We start from the raw sequence: 18,754 nt of genomic DNA, 5'->3' as shown, positions 1-18,754 counted from the left end.
CCAGTTAGACGTCTCACTCAAACCCACAGTTTGGAGAGGTGCATGGCCTCATGGAGACACCAGTTAGACCTCTCACTCAAACCCACAGTTTGGAGAGGTGCATGGCCTCATGGAGACACCAGTTAGACCTCTCACTCAAACCCACAGTTTGGAGAGGTACATGGCCTCATGGAGACACCAGTTAGACCTCTCACTCAAACCCACAGTTTGGAGAGGTGCATGGCCTCATGGAGACACCAGTTAGACCTCTCACTCAAACCCACAGTTTGGAGAGGTGTGAGGCCTCATGGAGACACCAGTTAGACCTCTCACTCAAACCCACAGTTTGGAGAGGTGTGAGGCCTCATGGAGACACCAGTTAGACCTCTCACTCAAACCCACAGTTTGGAGAGGTGTGAGGCCTCATGGAGACACCAGTTAGACCTCTCACTCAAACCCACAGTTTGGAGAGGTGCATGGCCTCATGGAGACACCAGTTAGACCTCTCACTCAAACCCACAGTTTGGAGAGGTGCATGGCCTCATGGAGACACCAGTTAGACCTCTCACTCAAACCCACAGTTTGGAGAGGTGCATGGCCTCATGGAGACACCAGTTAGACCTCTCACTCAAACCCACAGTTTGGAGAGGTGTGAGGCCAAACTAAAAACTTCCACTGCGCTTGCTTCACTTTTATTTTATTTTAAATATATATTTTGTATTTACTTAACCTTTATTTTATTATTATTATGTAACTTTCTCAATTGCACAGCTTGAAGGCTCTTTCTTTGATTGATACATGTATTGAAATTACTTAGGAACTGTGCACAGTTTGGAGAGGTGCATGGCCTCATGGAGACACCAGTCCGACCTCTCACTCAAACCCACAGTTTGGAGAGGTGTGAGGCCTCATGGAGACACCAGTTAGACGTCTCACTCAAACCCACAGTTTGGAGAGGTGCATGGCCTCATGGAGACACCAGTTAGACCTCTCACTCAAACCCACAGTTTGGAGAGGTGCATGGCCTCATGGAGACACCAGTCCGACCTCTCACTCAAACCCACAGTTTGGAGAGGTGCATGGCCTCATGGAGACACCAGTTAGACCTCTCACTCAAACCCACAGTTTGGAGAGGTGCATGGCCTCATGGCGACACCAGTTAGACCTCTCACTTGTCATTTTATTGTCTTATGTTGCAATTACCCCAAAAGTTGCGTGAATATTGTTATCATGTTACCAAATGTATACAGATGCTGCGAAAAGTAGAGTAAATGTAAAAATCACATTTTATTTTTACATTTATTTTTTTATTTTTTTATTTTTACATTTTACAGTTTATTTTTGGATTCGGTCTTGTCAGATGAAATGTTGTCTCCTCACCTTTGTTCTGATCATTTCCCCATAATCTCCAAGTTGTTCCCTTTCAACTGCTACCCTGATTGTACATAGCCCTATGCTTCACATATTATTTTCTGTTAGAAAAATTACAATTTGGCCCTGTTCATATATGCCAATTCCCCTGAGTGTAAATGGTGAACAAAGGCCCCGTGTCACATTTCACCCAAAAAATAGCAAATTATGTAATTGTTATGCAACAGACGGTATCTAGTTACCACAGTGGAAACTGTGTTGCTGCACCAGACAAAGTATTTAGCTCACCAGCAGGTGACAGCCCATCTCTGTCCTCATGGTGTCCCTTCAGGTTGTCTCCCCACCCACACAGAGTTCTCCCAACCCCCACTCGCTCACATGCCCTGGCAGGTCCCCATGGTCGAGCACTATATGAGTTGTCACGTGGTGACAATTCCCTTCAGCTGCTAGATCTCCTGCCAATCCCATCTCCAATACAAACCAGGTCTCAATTCCATTAGTTAGAGAATTAAAAAAAAATAGGCACATCTATTTTCAATACACCTCTTATATTGAGTGTGTTTGAAGTGGATTTGGAATCTCCCCTGACCCCTGCCTCCATGTGTGTTCCTTGGTTTGCCCAGTAGTGGTTCACTGCTTACTACAGCCATACAAATAGATTGATTGTCCGCTACTAAACAGAGGCTACTGAAGAAACCACACTACTGACTGGGTCCACCAGTGGGTCACTCAAGTGTTGCTGCAATGACCTCTGACCTCTGTTCTTCCCCAGGTCTGAGAGTAGCAGGCTGCATTCTGAGTGCCAGCGTCTGGCTGGGGAGAGGAAGGAGACCATGGCCCTGGTGGGGAAGGATGTGTCTGATGACCCGTCACTGACCCAGCTCCAGGCAGAGAGAACTCAGCTGCAGAGTCACCTGCAGCGCTGCCTCTATGAGATCCAGCAGAGAGATCTGCACTGCCAGCAGCTCAACGCCAAGGTACTGAACACGCACGCACTCACAAAACAACCCAAATCAGCTCTGCAACCAAAGTGCTGAACACAGAAACCAACGCACAGGTATTGAATCAGTTTCCACTAAGTTCACCATACTCAACACAGATCTTCTCTCCTCCCAACCGCTCCTCTGTCCTCTTCTCATCTCCCTATCTCAGCTGCAGCAGGTGGTGGAGGAGAAAGGGGGTGTGTCGGCCCAGCTGAGGGCAGTGTCTCAGACGCTGAGAGACACCCAGAACCGCTGCTATTGGCTGGAGAACCAGGCCCTGCCTAACCAGCACCACCAGGGCCTTGCAAAGGTAGAAAGTCGTGTGTGTGTCTCAGGCTTGTCTGGTGTCTGAATGACTATAGTGTGTTTGTGTGTGTTTGTCTGGTATCTGTGTCTGACTGTGTGTATCCTTGTCCGTGTGTGTTTTAATGAATAGTAACCTGGCTGTGCTCTGTGTCAGTAGGTTACTACAGTATATCACAAAAGTGAGTACACCCCTCACATTTTTGTAAATATTTGAGTATATCTTTTCATGTGACAACACTGAAGAAATGACACTTTGCTACAATGTAAAGTAGTGAGTGTACAGCTTGTATAACAGTGTAAATTTACTGTCCTTTCAAAATAACTCAACACACAGCCATTAATGTCTAAACCGCTGGCAACAAAAGTGAGTACACCCCTAAGTGAAAATGTCCAAATTGAGTCTAAAGTGTCAATATTTTGTGGCCACCATCATTTTCCAGCACTGCCTTAACCCTCTTAGGCATGGAGTTCACCAGAGCTTGCACTCCTCCACCTTCCGTTTGAGGTTGCCCCACAGATACTCAATAGGGTTTAAGTCTGGAGACATGCTTGGCCAGTCCATCACCTTTACCCTCAGCTTCTTTAGCAAGGCAGTGGTCGTCTTGGAGATGTGTTTGGGGTCGTTATCATGTTGGAATACTGCCCTGCGGCCCAGTCTCCGAAGGGAGGGGATCATGCTCTGCTTCAGTATGTCACAGTACATGTTGGCATTCATGGTTCCCTCAATGAACTGTAGCTCCCCAGTGCCGGCAGCACTCATGCAGCCCCAGACCATGACACTCCCACCACCATGCTTGACTGTAGGCAAGACACACTTGTCTTTGTTCTCCTCACCTGGTTGCCGCCACACACGATTGACACCATCTGAACCAAATAAGTTTATCTTGGTCTCATCAGACCACGGGACATGGTTCCAGTAATCCATGTCCTTAGTCTGCTAGTCTTCAGCAAACTGTTTGCAGGCTTTCTTGTGCATCATCTTTAGAAGAGGCTTCCTTCTGGGACGACAGCCATGCAGACCAATTTGATGCAGTGTACGGCGTATGGTCTGAGCACTGACAGGCTGACCCCCCACCCCTTCAACCTCTGCAGCAATGCTGGCAGCACTCATACGTCTATTTCCCAAAGACAACCTCTGGATATGACACTGAGCACGTGCACTCAACTTCTTTGGTCAACCATGACGAGGCCTGTTCTGAGTGGAACCTGTCCAGTTAAACCGCTGTATGGTCTTGGCCACCGTGCTGCAGCTCAGTTTCAGGGTCTTGGCAATCTTCTTGTAGCCCAGGCCATCTTTATGTAGAGAAACAATTCTTTAATTCAGATCCTCAGAGAGTTCTTTGCCATGAGGTACCATGTTGAACTTCCAGTGACCAGTCAGTATGAGGGAGTGTGAGAGCGATGACACCCAATTTAACACACCTGCTCCCCATTCACACCTGAGACCTTGTAACACTAACGAGTCACATGACACCGGGGAGGGAAAAGGGCTAATTGGTCCCAATTTGGACATTTTCACTTAGGGGTGTACTCACTTTTGTTGCCAGCGGTTTAGACATTAATGGCTGTGTGTTGAGTTATTTTGAGGGGACAGTAAATTTACACTGTTATACAAGCTGTACACTCACTACTTTACATTGTAGCAAAGTGTCATTTCTTCAGTGTTGTCACATGAAAAGATATACTCAAATATTTACAAAAATGTGAGGGGTGTACTCACTTTTGTGATATACTGTATATGTATGTTTGCATATAACGTTGGACACATGCTCGTCCTACTGAAGTGAATCAGCTCAAATGTCCTGCTGTTTGCTCTCCCGTCCAGCAGGGGGCGCTGTCTGTAGAAGTGGCTCCGGGAGCTCCCCAGGAGAGGAGCAGTGCTGTGGTAGACATGGAAGCACTGGAGGCCGGCGAGCTCAGGACCAGGTGACTCTCTGTCCCTTCGTCTGTCTCTCTCTCAAACTCTCTCTCGCTCTCTCACTTTCTTGGTATGTTTTGCTCTCTCTCTATTATGTTCTCTCTATTATGTTCTCTCTTTCTTTCTCTCGCTCTCTGTGTCCATGTATGGTTAGCCTGTTTCCAGATCTGTTTGTGCTCTTGCCAACCATTGCTGTCAGTGTCAAGCCAAACAGTCTGCCAGTCTTCATATATATCAACAACCAATCAGTGACCTCTCATAAGGTTTCATAGTGAACATTGAGAATACCGTGATGCCAGACTGTTTGGCTTGAAGGAGTGTCAGAATGACTACATTGTGTGTGTGTGTGTTGCAGGCTGGTGGAGGTGGAGCAGAGCGTGGTTCAGCTAAGTGAGAGTCTGGCTGAAGAGAGGACCAGGAGGGAAGCAGCCGAGGAAGCTCTGGGACTGGCTGAGGACAGAGCCAAGAGGTGACACACACACACACACACACACACACACACACACACACACACACACACACACACACACACACACACACACACACACACACACACACACACACACACACACACACACACACACACACTAATGCAGGGTTGAGACATGCTCTGGGACTGGCTGAGGACAGAGCCAAGAGGTGACACGCACACACACACACACACACACACACACACACACACACACACACACACACACACACACACACACACACACACACACACACACACACACACACACACACACACACACACACACACACACACACACTAATGCAGGGTTGAGACATGCCTAGGGGAGGGGTCTGGTCTGAGGAGGAGGATAATATGTATTCTGTAGTACTGGGATAGGTAAAGATTTTGCCACAACTGGACACACACACACACAGCTATTCTCACACTATGTGTGGGTGCCAGTCTGTTTGAGTTACCATGCCAACTCATTGTCATGACAAACGTGGTCCTTCTGTAGCTCAGTTGGTAGAGCATGGCGCTTGTAACGCCAGGGTAGTGGGTTCGATCCCCGGGACCACCCATACGTAGAATGTATGCACACATGACTGTAAGTCGCTTTGGATAAAAGCGTCTGCTAAATGGCATATATATTATACAAACAGCAGTCTGGCATCACAGCATTCTCAACGTTCACTACAGCCATCACTGACATTAGGGGAGACTGCAGGAAATGTAGCTAATACATTTTAATTTGACCATTAATAACATACCCACTCTGTCTCTGTCTCTCACACTCTATCATGCTACCCAAACCGAACGCGTGCGCGAGCGTTGCAAAATAATGATGTTATTCAATCATTGCACCCACACTGCTCGCAAGCGCTAAAATAGAAGTTGCTTCTATTTGTGACGCTGAACGCAATGCAAGTCCTGCCTCTCCCATCTCCTCATTGGCTTTTAGAAGCATATACCCACATGGGTGATTGAAATATGAACAGAGGTCGGTCGGTTGGTTGTGGTAATACACCTTATTATGAAAGTTAGATACCAATCGCCATATAAAGTCCAAGGAAGAAAAAGCCTGGAATGAAGAGAGACGACTAGAAACGATTCGGTTGACCGTTTTATGTGTGGATTCATTGTCGGAGTAGAGGACCTTCTGCATTTCAGGTAAAATAACAACTATATAGCAACTAATAGCAACAGAAAGCTAGCTAAATAAGACAAATTAGCTAGCTAGCTAGATAAATTGCCATAAATGTTTAATGCTTTTCAACCTGTCCCCAAATTAATATAATTGGTTCAGAGTTTGTTTTGATATTTCAACTTGTGTATCGTGATCATGTGGAGGGACAAAATCTATGGCGCATGTGCCCGGTTTGGGCATGGTGTAATACACACGCACAAATTCACTTAGAGGCTATTCTCATTGACAAATATTTAAGGAGAGGCAGCATGACAAGATTTCAATTTACATAATATGTACATCAACTTTTCAATTTACGTTACAAGCTTGCCTTACCTCTCGTTGAGACTCGCAACGTGACATTCTTGCTCTGCAGCTCCAAATTCTCTGTAAATATCAGTATGGCAGTAGCCACTGACGAGCCAGTAAGCTTTGAAACTATTCAACAATGCGAGCAACTTTTCCTCTAAAATATATGAACTACGCTCTTGAATAATGCAACCAAAACGTATTACGCTCTTGAATAATGCAACCAAACTGTATTACACTCTTGAATAATGCAACCAAACTGTATTACACTCTTGAATAATGCAACCAAACTGTATTACACTCTTGAATAATGCAACCAGACCTTATTACACTCTTGAATAATGCAACCAGACTGTATTACACTCTTGAATAATGCAACCAGACCGTATTACACTCTTGAATAATGCAACCAGACCGTATTACACTCTTGAATAATGCAACCAAACCGTATTACACTCTTGAATAATGCAACCAGACTGTATTACACTCTTGAATAATGCAACCAAACTGTATTACACTCTTGAATAATGCAACCAAAACGTATTACACTCTTGAATAATGCAACCAGACCGTATTACACTCTTGAATAATGCAACCAGACTGTATTACACTCTTGAATAATGCAACCAGACCGTATTACACTCTTGAATAATGCAACCAGACCGTATTACACTCTTGAATAATGCAACAATTCACAAGCATGTGCAGACAATTAAAGCTTTTTTTCTCGTTCTTACGCGTATTAGCTAAACTTAGCTTGCAAGATGTAGCTTGCAATGGGGAGCAGGTAGCCCAGCGTTTAAGGGCCTTGTACAGGTAACCGAGCGTTTGCTGGTTCGAATCCCAGAGCCGACTAGGTGAAAGAAATCTGCTAGTGTGCCCTTAACCCTAACTGCTCATTTAAGTCGCTCTGGATAAAAAAAGTTGTCTAAAATGTAAGACAATAATACAGCTAGTCAGCTATGCTAGCTAGTAACGTTAGCATATCAAACGTTAACGTTTACCCCTCTCATACGAAAAGTATAGTTTCAGCATATTAAAGTCACCTTTCAACAAACCAGGCTTCATTTTATCAATATTGTGGAAGTTATTATATGTGGTAAATGCAAAATTGCGACTGAGTACTTTGATAAATCCCCTAGTGAGTTGATCAGCTCCTTGCCTGGATGTTGGCTCAGAGCAGCCAAGGGAGGAAAAACACTGTTGAGCATCACTTTCTTAAATATACAGCGATCATTTCAGAATGTAGCAGGCTGTTACTGCAGTTTCAGGTGAAAACTCAATAAACTATGCATTGAAAATGCTGTTTACACTGTCCTGCTTAGAGGGGTGCAGCTGTGGGGTGAGTGCTGTGCGTGAACTCCGGAGGTATCGTTTGAGACGTGAGAAATACTTAACTTTACATTACAGTAATGTCTCTCGAGAATCAATACCTCTCGAGAATCTCTAGAAATTCTTCTTAATTCTGGTGAATAAGAATAGACCCTTAGCTCCTACTCTCAAGAATCTTTCAAAATGATTCTTAATTCTCATCACTGAGAATAGACCCTTTCTCTTTGGCACATGTTCCTACTTTCTGACACAGGTGCTTTTTAAATAGACCGGTCAGTAGTTGTTATGCTGGTAACGGTTCATGATGATTTGATGATGATGTGAATGGTTGTTGCTGTGGTACTTTTGGTTGTTGTTGCAGAAGCACATGAATAAAGTCATTTGATGCTGTATGTGGATACTATGAAAGTGAACTGTGTGATCGGGTGTATTCATTCCGCCGATGAATTGAATTCACACACACTTAGTAGTAAAGGCGTCTCTTTCCTCTCCAGCGTTGACTCCAGTCCATCCAGGACGACCCAGAGAGACTTCAGCATCCAGCTGGATACAGAGGAGGAGTGGGAGGCCCTCATCCTCAACCCCAACGAACCCCTGGTCACACGCAAGGTCAGTGTTACTCACAAAACTTAAATTAGTCGATGTCTTGCAATCCTGTGGAAAGTTATTTGGCATCATTTTAAAAATCCCCATTCAAATCGGTCTGGTTAAGCCAGGGATGTCTGTTTCTTTGCATGGGCTGCATCTCAATCCAATTCATTTGTATTTTTTTTGCCACCGTGGCCCGTCGGTGTAACTGCTAAACTGCTTGCTGTACACTGTTTTGTGTGATTATACACATGGATTGGATTGTGGGTTTTCTAACGTGTTAGTTCTAGGTTGACGTTAACCTTAATATGGTGACAATAATGAAGGCTGAGTAGCGGTTTGGCTTGGAGACGGTTTTTGTTGTTGCACCTGGTCACAGACCACTGTTATGCACTGAAGTCCACAAGCGAAGGGAAAAGGTGAGAGGAGGAGAGCCTGTAGATGCCAGAAGGAAAGTGGTTGATGCTGTATGTGGATACTATGAAAGTGAACTGTGTGATCGGGGGTATTCATTCCGCCGATTCTGTTTCAAAACGTTTCTTGATAAATGGAAGCAAATATGGACCTCCTGAGTGGCGCAGTGGTCTAAGGTACTGCATCGCAGTGCTAGCTGTGCCACTAGAGATTCTGGGTTCGAGTCCATGCTGTGTCGCAGCCGACCGCGACCCGGAAACCCATGGGGCGACACAGAATTGGCCCAGCGTCGTCCGGGTTAGGGGAGGTTTTGGCCGGCAGGGATCGACCTTCGCCTCTCCCGAGTCCGTACGGGAGTTGCAGCGATGAGACAGGACTGTAACTACCAATTGGAAACCACGAAATTGGGAGAAAACTGTAAAAAAAAAAGAAAAGGAGAAAGAAAAAAACAGAAGCAAATGAAATGGGGAGAGACTTTGTCCAAAGAAAATGTAGTTTTCCACTTTGAACTGTTTGGACTAATGATTACACCCCAGATCAACTAAACGCAGGCAGGTGTGTTCAAGGCTGCATTGCTTGCTGTACACTGTTTTGTGTGATTATATGCAGCCTGTCTGTCATTTTGATTACCAAAATTTTGTCTCTCGACCTGTGCAACTACGTTATAAACCTTCATTTGTAGGCTAGGAGGGTGTAGCAACATCATGATACATATTCGGCAAAGTTGAGTATCTTGTAGGAGCCTAAACCTATGGATGTTATATTTAGCTGGGTGAATAGAATATGAATGACATCATCCAATATGATGTAATAGAAATAAGGCCATGCACCAAAAAACAACATCCTCCCTAATCTTAAACGGCACCGGCCGCCACCGATGCAGAACTACCTGGTCTCAGATCTGTTTGTGCTCTTGTCAGCACCCCTGGAGAAAGGCAGAAATCATGTTGGGGCTGGTTTAGATATTGAATTCAACAAATGTAAAAAGAATCAAGCTGAAACGTGTGTTTTTTGACATGTGCATCCTCATTCTACTATGTGCTCTGGCCAACTCCATTACTGTCATTGCAAGGCAAACGTGTTTCTCATGACAAGGAGTTGATGGCACAAGCAGACTGGCACTCAGGCTAGGACTGTTCTTCTTGACTCACCAATCATCAATCACATGTATGATGACCAATGGCAACCAATATGATGACCAATGCCTGTTTGACGAACGACTCTCCCTCTCCTCCCCTCCCTCTCCTAACCAGGTGAAAGGCGGGATGCTGGCCTGCAGGCGCTGGCTTCGGGGGCGGAGCCTGTACTGCTCCAAGCTGCTGACATCACGGGCCCGCTCGCGCTACCTCTTCCTTGGCTACCTGCTGATTCTGCACGTGGCTGTCCTCATGTGCCTCACCGGTGCCCTCTAGTGCTGTGGGGTGAAAACAATCACAAATTGCAGATAGAAATATAATTTATAGAGCAGACTAAGGCACGTTTCCTCCATAACAAAGACGGTTTGTTCTGCGCAATGTTTTTCTATGTAGTTCACTTGACGCTGGGGGTGTTAACATTGCAGATACAAATGTCATGTGTAGACAAGACACCATGGCCCGTTTCCTCCACGACAAAGAGGAATGTCTGTTCTACTCCATTTCGAGGTAGTTAACCATGTCTTTTTCCCCTGGAATGTTATTCCACCTTTTAGAATAAGCTGCAGGGTTTTGTCTAGTATCCAGAGTTTTCATAAGAGTGAGGGCTTTTGGGGTGTGTCTCAAGTCTTGTGGCTTCTTCGCCTCACCTCCTTCCCTTGGTTCTCAATGGTCTGAAAAGAAAATGGACAGCTGAAAGTGAATCCTTTGGTTAGATCCTACCTTCTTGTTTTCACCCATTTTTTTTGTCAGATCAGTGCAGACGGAGGCGAGAGGAAGAAGACTGTTATTGACTATTAAGACTCAGCCTTTGGAGTGTCTCAGGAGAAAGTGCCGTTTCAATCCTGTCTGTTATGTGTTAAAGCCTGAGACGGAACAGAAAGCCATATCCATTCTACATGAACGCTAGCCTAAGACGTGTGTGTGTGTGTGTGTGTGTGTGTGTGTGTGTGTGTGTGTGTGTGTGTGTGTGTGTGTGTGTGTGTGTGTGTGTGTGTGTGTGTGTGTGTGTGTGTGTGTGTGTGTGTGTGTGTGTGTGTGTGTGTGTGTGTGTGTGTGTGTTTGAAACACATTTGTGTGCACAGGTGTGTGTGTTCATTTGCACGTGTACAATAAATAAACACTAGTCCACTGTTATCTCATTTAGATTCACATTGGAGAACAAAGACTGGTGTAAGTCTAAGATGATTCATCAACAACATGATGGAACTGCCCCACTCAGACTGATGCTGATGTCTGGCAAGACACAGATACGGTATTTCAGGAGAGAAGGGTGGAAAAAGCCAATAGTACTATTTCTGCAAAGATGCCTATGTTATTGCACTGCTGCTCAACCCTTCTCCCCAATACCAAACCCACTGTGTGCTCAACCTGGCACTACCAGGCTATGGCACAATGTTCCCTTTGGCACCCCCTGGTGTCTCCTGGGTAATAACTGTCTCATGGTGGCCTTGGCACAATTATAAGGTCTATTCTATAGCTGCTGCATTCAAAGCTATGCACTAAAACTCTCATCAGGGGGTGTTTTTTTCCCTTCTCTCCTTCAGAAAAGATATTCAACATAATGTAGGGCCAGGAGTTTTATCTGACCACGTGTCCTGATAAGGAAATACTGATCTGGACCCTAGTAACGTGATCTAACTGGACCCTAGTAATAGGATCTAACTGGGCCCTAGTAATAGGATCTAACTGGGCCCTAGTAATAGGATCTATCTGCACCCTAGTAATAGGATCTAACTGGGCCCTAGTAATAGGATCTAACTGGGCCCTAGTAATAGGATCTAACTGGACCCTAGTAATAGGATCTATCTGGACCCTAGTAATAGGATCTAACTGGACCCTAGTAATAGGATCTAACTGGCCCCTAGTAATATGATCTACTGGACCTTAGTAATTGGATCTAACTGGAACCTAAAGGTTTTACCTTGTCAGATCACATGGTCTGAAGAATATCCTCCTACCCCGTTTGTGAGCATGTACCCTGGTAAGTGTGTAAGTAAGATGTTGTATTTAAGGGTGGAGTGTAAAAGGGTGCAAGTGTGCACCCTTGATAGTCTACTGTGTGTATTTCTGTATCTGTATTTGTTGCTCTGTGCCCCACAATGCTCTGTTGTTCACTGTACATTTCTACTTCATCTGTCGATTGATTACATGCTGATTTAATCACTTGATTGATAGTGCAGGGTGGCAATTCACAAAGCAGGAGGCAATATGTCAGCCATCTTACTTTGAGATATAATTTGTATTTCTCTGGTTCGTATCTCATCTGTTTCAAGTTTAGCATGGGAAGTACTGAGAGAATGTCATACTAATAACAAGTGTGTTTTACCTCTCTGCACTAGGAAATATGAAGCCTGAGTGACAAGCTGTTTGTTTGTGTCATCATGCCAACTCTTTCTCACTCATTGTTATACCAAACACGTTTGGCTTGACAATGAGCAATGGAGTTGGCCAGAACACAAACAGATTTGGGACCAGGATAGGAAATCTAGTGTTTCAGAATATTTACGGTAGTTAGCCAGCTGAGCTAAAAACATTGCTCCTGCTTTGTGGGATACCACCATAGAGAATGATAGAGGCCTCTAGTGGCCAAAAGGCTGTATTAGCATGGGCAGCGCCATTGAGGGCTTCCACAATTTTAATGTAGTCAACTGGGTTGGACTTCCAACTTCATTGGCTGATCCCTCCTGGTGACCCTGCTGGAGTCATGTCCAACCGGGTCATTAGGAGGGATCAGCTAATCGTGAAGAAGAAGATTGACTACTTCAATGACACTGCCCATGCTGTCAGACGCTGTGATGGCACAGATACAAAGATAATGGATACCACCCTGTTCTAACGTTGGGGTTGTGGTCCTGATGGTCTGTATAGATGAGTCCTCTATCTATCTCTATGGATACCACCCTGTTCTAACGTTGGTGTTGTGGTCCTGATGGTCTGTATAGATGAGTCCTCTATCTATCTCTATGGATACCACCCTGTTCTAACGTTGGGGTTGTGGTCCTGATGGTCTGTATAGATGAGTCCTCTATCTATCTCTATGGATACAACCCTGTTCTAACGTTGGTGTTATGGTACCGTGGTCCTGATGGTCTGTATAGATGAGTCCTCTATCTATCTCTATGGATACCACCCTGTTCTAACGTTGGTGTTATGGTACCGTGGCCCTGATGGTCTGTATAGATGAGTCCTCTATCTATCTCTATGGATACCACCCTGTTCTAACGTTGGTGTTGTGGTCCTGATGGTCTGTATAGATGAGTCCTCTATCTCTATGAATTACCACCCTGTTCTAACGTTGGTGTTATGGTACCGTGGTCCTGATGGTCTGTATAGATGGTGTGATTGAGGAAAGGATGACAAAATACATCTATTTATAAGAGGAAATGCTACTGAGTGAAAACAAAATGTCATATTTTCTAAATAGGCTCTATTTTTTAGAAGTCAAATCGTTTGGACAGCAATACTATCCTATCCAGGCATTAATGGGTTCAATACCTTGAGGTTGACTTTCACGAAGAAAGGAATTTTAATAAATCTGTTTGAAAAACACGACTCAAGTTACCTGTTTTTGATGTGTGTGGACGTGAAGTCCCTACAAAAATAGTAAACAAACAACAAAGATTTGACCAACTGGGGACATTTTGTTTGTCCCCACAAGGACAAATGCTATTTCCAGGGGGTTTAGGGTTAAGGTTAGAATTAGTGGTGGGGTTAGGAGCTAGGGTAGGGGTTAGGGAAAATAGGATTTTGAATGGGACTGAATTCTGTGTCTCCACAAGCTTAGTTATACAAGACTGCTGCATTCAAAGCTATGCACTAAAACTCCCAATTGTATGCATCTCATTTCACATCAGGGGGTGGAGGTTTCCCTTCTCTCCTTCAGCAAAGATATTCAACATGATGTAGGGCCAGGAGTTTTATCTGACCACGTGTCCTGATAAAGAAATACTAATCTGGAACCTAGTAATAGGATCTATCTGGACCCTAGTAATAGGATCTAACTGGACCCTAGTAATAGGATCTATCTGCACCCTAGTAATAGGATCTAACTGGACCCTAGTAATAGGATCTAACTGGACCCTAGTAATAGGATATATCTGGACCCTAGTAATAGGATCTAACTGGGCCCTAGTAATAGGATCTAACTGGACCTAGTAATAGGATCTATCTGCACCCTAGTAATAAGATCTATCTGGGCCCTAGTAATAGGATCTAATTGGACCCTAGTAGTAGGATCTAACTGGACCCTAGTAATAGGATCTAACTGGGCCCTAGTAATAGGATCTAACTGGGCCCTAGTAATAGGATCTAACTGGGCCCTAGTAATAGGATCTAACTGGGCCCTAGTAATAGGATCTAACTGGACCCTAGTAATAGGATCTAACTGGACCCTAGTAATAGGATCTAACTGGGCCCTAGTAATAGGATCTAACTGGGCCCTAGTAATAGGATCTAACTGGGCCCTAGTAATAGGATCTAACTGGGCCCTAGTAATAGGATCTAACTGGAACCTAGACTTTATCCTGGCCAGGTCAGATGGTCAGAAAACCCTACTAGTTGTTTCATATTTAGCGAAGTACTGAGAGAATGTCATACTAATAACAAGTGTATTTATTATCTCTCTGCACTAGGAAATATGTAGCCTGAGTGCCAGTCTGTGCCATCATGCCAACTCCTTGTCACTCATTGTCTACCAAACATGTTTGGCTTGAGAATGAACAATGGCGTTGTCCAGAGCACAAACAGATTTGGTACCAGGCTAGGAAATATGGAGTTGTTTCATAATATTTAGGGTAGTTAGCCAGCTGAGCTAAAGTAATTTATCCTGCTTCCAGATTTTGGTGTGTGCTTGGGTTTATTGACTTGCTAGAAGATCTAATTGCAGCAAAGTGTCAGCCTCCTGGCAGAGGCAACCAGGTTTTGAGCTAAAATGTCCTGGTACTGGGTAAAGTTCATGATGCCATTGACCTTAACAAGGGCCCAAGGACCAGTGGAAGCAGAATAGCCCCAAAACATAACTGATCCACCACCATTTCTTTACAGTAGGGGCTTATTTTCTGTTTATGCATCTTTCTTCCAACACCAAACCCAACACTGGTGTGTGTGGCGTAAGAGCTCTATTTCATGTCATCCAAGAAATGGAAACAACAAACCCAACACTGGTGTGTGTGTGGCGTAAGAGCTCTATTTCATGTCATCCAACAAATGGAAACAACAAACCCAACACTGGTGTGTGTGTCTATTTCATGTCATCCAACAAATGGAAACAACAAACCCAACACTGGTAAGAGCTCTATTTCATGTCATCCAACAAATGGAAACAACAAACCCAACACTGGTGTGTGTGTGGCGTAAGAGCTCTATTTCATGTCATCCAACAAATGGAAACAACAAACCCAACACTGGTGTGTGTGTGGCGTAAGAGCTCTATTTCATGTCATCCAACAAATGGAAACAACAAACCCAACACTGGTGTGTGTGTGGCGTAAGAGCTCTATTTCATGTCATCCAACAAATGGAAACAACAAACCCAACACTGGTGTGTGTGTGGCGTAAGAGCTCTATTTCATGTCATCCAACAAATGGAAACAACAAACCCAACACTGGTGTGTGTGTGGCGTAAGAGCTCTATTTCATGTCATCCAACAAATGGAAACACCAAACCCAACACTGGTGTGTGTGTGGCGTAAGAGCTCTATTTCATGTCATCCAACAAATGGAAACACCAAACCCAACACTGGTGTGTGTGTGGCGTAAGAGCTCTATTTCATGTCATCCAACAAATGGAAACACCAAACCCAACACTGGTGTGTGTGTGGCGTAAGAGCTCTATTTCATGTCATCCAAGAAATGGAAACACCAAACCCACCACTGGTGTGTGTGTGGCGTAAGAGCTCTATTTCATGTCATCCAAGAAATGGAAACACCAAACCCACCACTGGTGTGTGTGGCGTAAGAGCTCTATTTCATGTCATCCAACAAATGGAAACACCAAACCCACCACTGGTGTGTGTGTGGCGTAAGAGCTCTATTTCATGTCATCCAACAAATGGAAACACCAAACCCAACACTGGTGTGTGTGTGGCGTAAGAGCTCTATTTCATGTCATCCAACAAATGGAAACACCAAACCCACCACTGGTGTGTGTGTGGCGTAAGAGCTCTATTTCATGTCATCCAACAAATGGAAACACCAAACCCACCACTGGTGTGTGTGTGGCGTAAGAGCTATTTCATGTCAAGAAATGCTCTATTTCATGTCATCCAACAAATGGAAACACCAAACCCAACACTGGTGTGTGTGTGGCGTAAGAGCTCTATTGCAGAAACAGATCACAGCCCTGGTCTCCAGCAACATGAAGATCAAGATAAATCACTGAGAACATGTGGGGAAACTGATAAAGAATATAGCCAGTCTGAAATCAGCTCCCACTCCTACGTAATCCACTACACGTCTGATGTTGTAACCAGTCCATCTCAGTGTCATTTCCACAACTATAGCATTTAGACCAGGGGTGTTAAACTCAATGGAGCACCTAGTGTCTGCTGGTTTTTGTTTTTTCCTTTCCTACCTCATTTTCATTATCTCCAGTGCAATAACACTGTCTACATAGGTGAAAACGTTGCGAAGTGAAAGAGTGGTCTCTACCACTGCCTCTACAGAGAATGGCTTGTGGTTTATGGTATTACTACAACCTCCCCAAACTTCACCCTGCTCTGTTCGGACTCTCCTGCAGGTCTGTTGTTGTAATCAGTCCATCTCAGTGTAATTCCCACAAATGTAGCATTTAGACTCTTGTCATATAAACTACTCTGGCTATACAATTGATAAAAACAAGTAAAAACTTATATGGACAGAATTCAACAGGCTGAATCATGAGAATGACTCAGAGATGGTACTTTCCAATGGTAGGTTCATATGTATTTTTCTATTTGTAAAAAAAAAATACATTAAAAGTCCAAACAAAACATTGAGCTTGTCTAAGCCTACATATCTATAACCTATACAGTCATCTCTTACACTACTGTTTTAAGAGCATTTTAAGCAAGCCATTCAAAAACCAACTACATAATATGCCATGAAAATGACTGGTAATTTATTAGCAACAGACATGCCAGAAAGACCCACTGAAAACAACCAAAAACAGACCAAAATGGTCTGCTATAACATAAACCCAATGCAATAGAGTATATCTACACAGAATCACACACAGTCATCATAAACCTTAAGGTCTTCCTCTGCACCCATCTCAGTGTCAGGTGGTATGTTCTGCTCAGGCTCCACTCTTGGAAGCTCCACTGCATTCCACACTGGAGGACTCCATTTTCCTATAGACCAGGGGGTTGACAAAGCAAGAGGGATAATATGACACAGTGAATGTATTATAATAATGTGTGTAGCAAGGCATCAATATGTATGACCTCTGGTTTCAGTTATAATCCTGACTTTTCTCATAAAAGAAGGAGACATGATGATAAATGATAGGTTGGTGACCTGGAAAACTCATGTAACAAGACTTTAGAATAGACAAGGTACTTGTGCTGTTTTTTCTTTAGTGATGCTGTGGTGTAGACTAGAGCACCATACCTCTGGCTTTCAGAACCCAACACAGGGTCAGTGTCATGACAACCAAGGTGGCAACCACAAACAGGATGATGCGAGTGATGTCCACGATGACACTGAGCATGTCTGGTAAAACAACAACCATAACAATAACAAAAGGACAAAACTAAGCCACAGGGTCAACTTTTTCATGAGGAAAATAGTCATGAATATCTCAAATGACTGGCAACTGGATCTCATACATTTCCTATTAAATAAATAGCTGCAGTTGATCATGTGTTGACCGTGTGACGAGAGTAAGACCTACCACAGACAGGATGTTCATCTTCTCCACAGTGTTCCATCACTTCACCACTTCCTGGGTGGGAGGGGACCAGAACAGGTTGAGTCTATCTAGTCATCTCAAAGCATAACCTTTCAGTGGGACACTTCAGCAATACAAAGTTAACATACTGCACTTACTGGTCACGTGAAGGCCCATCGGTTGGCTGGATCTGGTGTCTACATCACAGTAGTCAGGAAGACAGACGAAACAACGGTAGTATCCTGAGTCAGACAGGGTGATGTTGTGGAGAGTCAGGTAGGACACACCTGTCCCTGGACCTGTATGATTCCAGGTGAGGGTGTGTCTGGACTGACCCTTTAGGGGTAAACAGGTATCCCAATCTTCCCTGCACCATGACTCTATGGGCTCAAACCTGAATCTCACCCCACAAGACACAGTCACAGAGCCAGAGATGGGAGCCCTCCACCAACAGCCATCAGACACAGAAAACTCTGCTTGATAATCTGTGAATTAAAACAAGCACACTCAAGCCTGAAATAAGGCAAACATCTCATTTGAATAGCAGTTTTGGGAAATCAGGAATTTAGCTGCATGGAATTCTAATGTACAGTAGTCAAGAGGCATAGATGGACAGCATTTGAATTACATGAAGAAAGTTGATCTTACCATTTACTATGACAGTGATGGAATGGCTAATGATCATTGATTGATCTGCATTAACTGAACACCTGTACAGTCCAGCATCATCTAAGGAGAGATTAGTAAAATGCAGGAATGAAATTCCAGAGTTACTTGTTAAGTAATTCCACTGGGCTTGGATGTGAGGAGTTTTGGTCACAGGATTGAAGATGTCTTTGTTCAGTTTAAACCAAGAGACTTGTGGTAGATCTGTGCAGAATCCTACAGTACAGTTAATCGTCAGTTTCTCC

At 44.1% G+C, this 18,754-nt stretch overlaps 1 protein-coding gene across 8 annotated transcripts in view; it reads left to right on the top strand.

The window, feature by feature from the left end:
* LOC124020781 (golgin subfamily B member 1-like) overlaps nucleotides 1–13,528 on the top strand; it is a 40,259-nt gene extending 26,731 nt beyond the window's left edge. For 7 of the 8 annotated variants that reach the window (XM_046336054.1, XM_046336053.1, XM_046336052.1 and 4 more), the window contains 6 exons: nucleotides 2,123–2,327; nucleotides 2,503–2,643; nucleotides 4,465–4,565; nucleotides 4,913–5,026; nucleotides 8,333–8,447; nucleotides 10,094–13,528. In XM_046336054.1, coding sequence (XP_046192010.1) covers nucleotides 2,123–2,327; nucleotides 2,503–2,643; nucleotides 4,465–4,565; nucleotides 4,913–5,026; nucleotides 8,333–8,447; nucleotides 10,094–10,252 — 835 coding nt within the window. In that variant the 3' untranslated portion in view covers nucleotides 10,253–13,528. The remainder of the gene's footprint in view (nucleotides 1–2,122; nucleotides 2,328–2,502; nucleotides 2,644–4,464; nucleotides 4,566–4,912; nucleotides 5,027–8,332; nucleotides 8,448–10,093) is intronic. The other variant, XM_046336047.1, reaches the window with a different exon arrangement.
* Nucleotides 13,529–18,754: the final 5,226 nt, after the last annotated feature.

Source organism: Oncorhynchus gorbuscha, unplaced genomic scaffold (assembly GCF_021184085.1).
Source record: "Oncorhynchus gorbuscha isolate QuinsamMale2020 ecotype Even-year unplaced genomic scaffold, OgorEven_v1.0 Un_scaffold_910, whole genome shotgun sequence".
NCBI classification, from domain to species: Eukaryota; Metazoa; Chordata; class Actinopteri; order Salmoniformes; family Salmonidae; genus Oncorhynchus; species Oncorhynchus gorbuscha.
The sequence above is the reverse complement of the archived record's forward strand: the minus strand, read 5'-3'. Positions and strand labels throughout refer to the sequence as shown.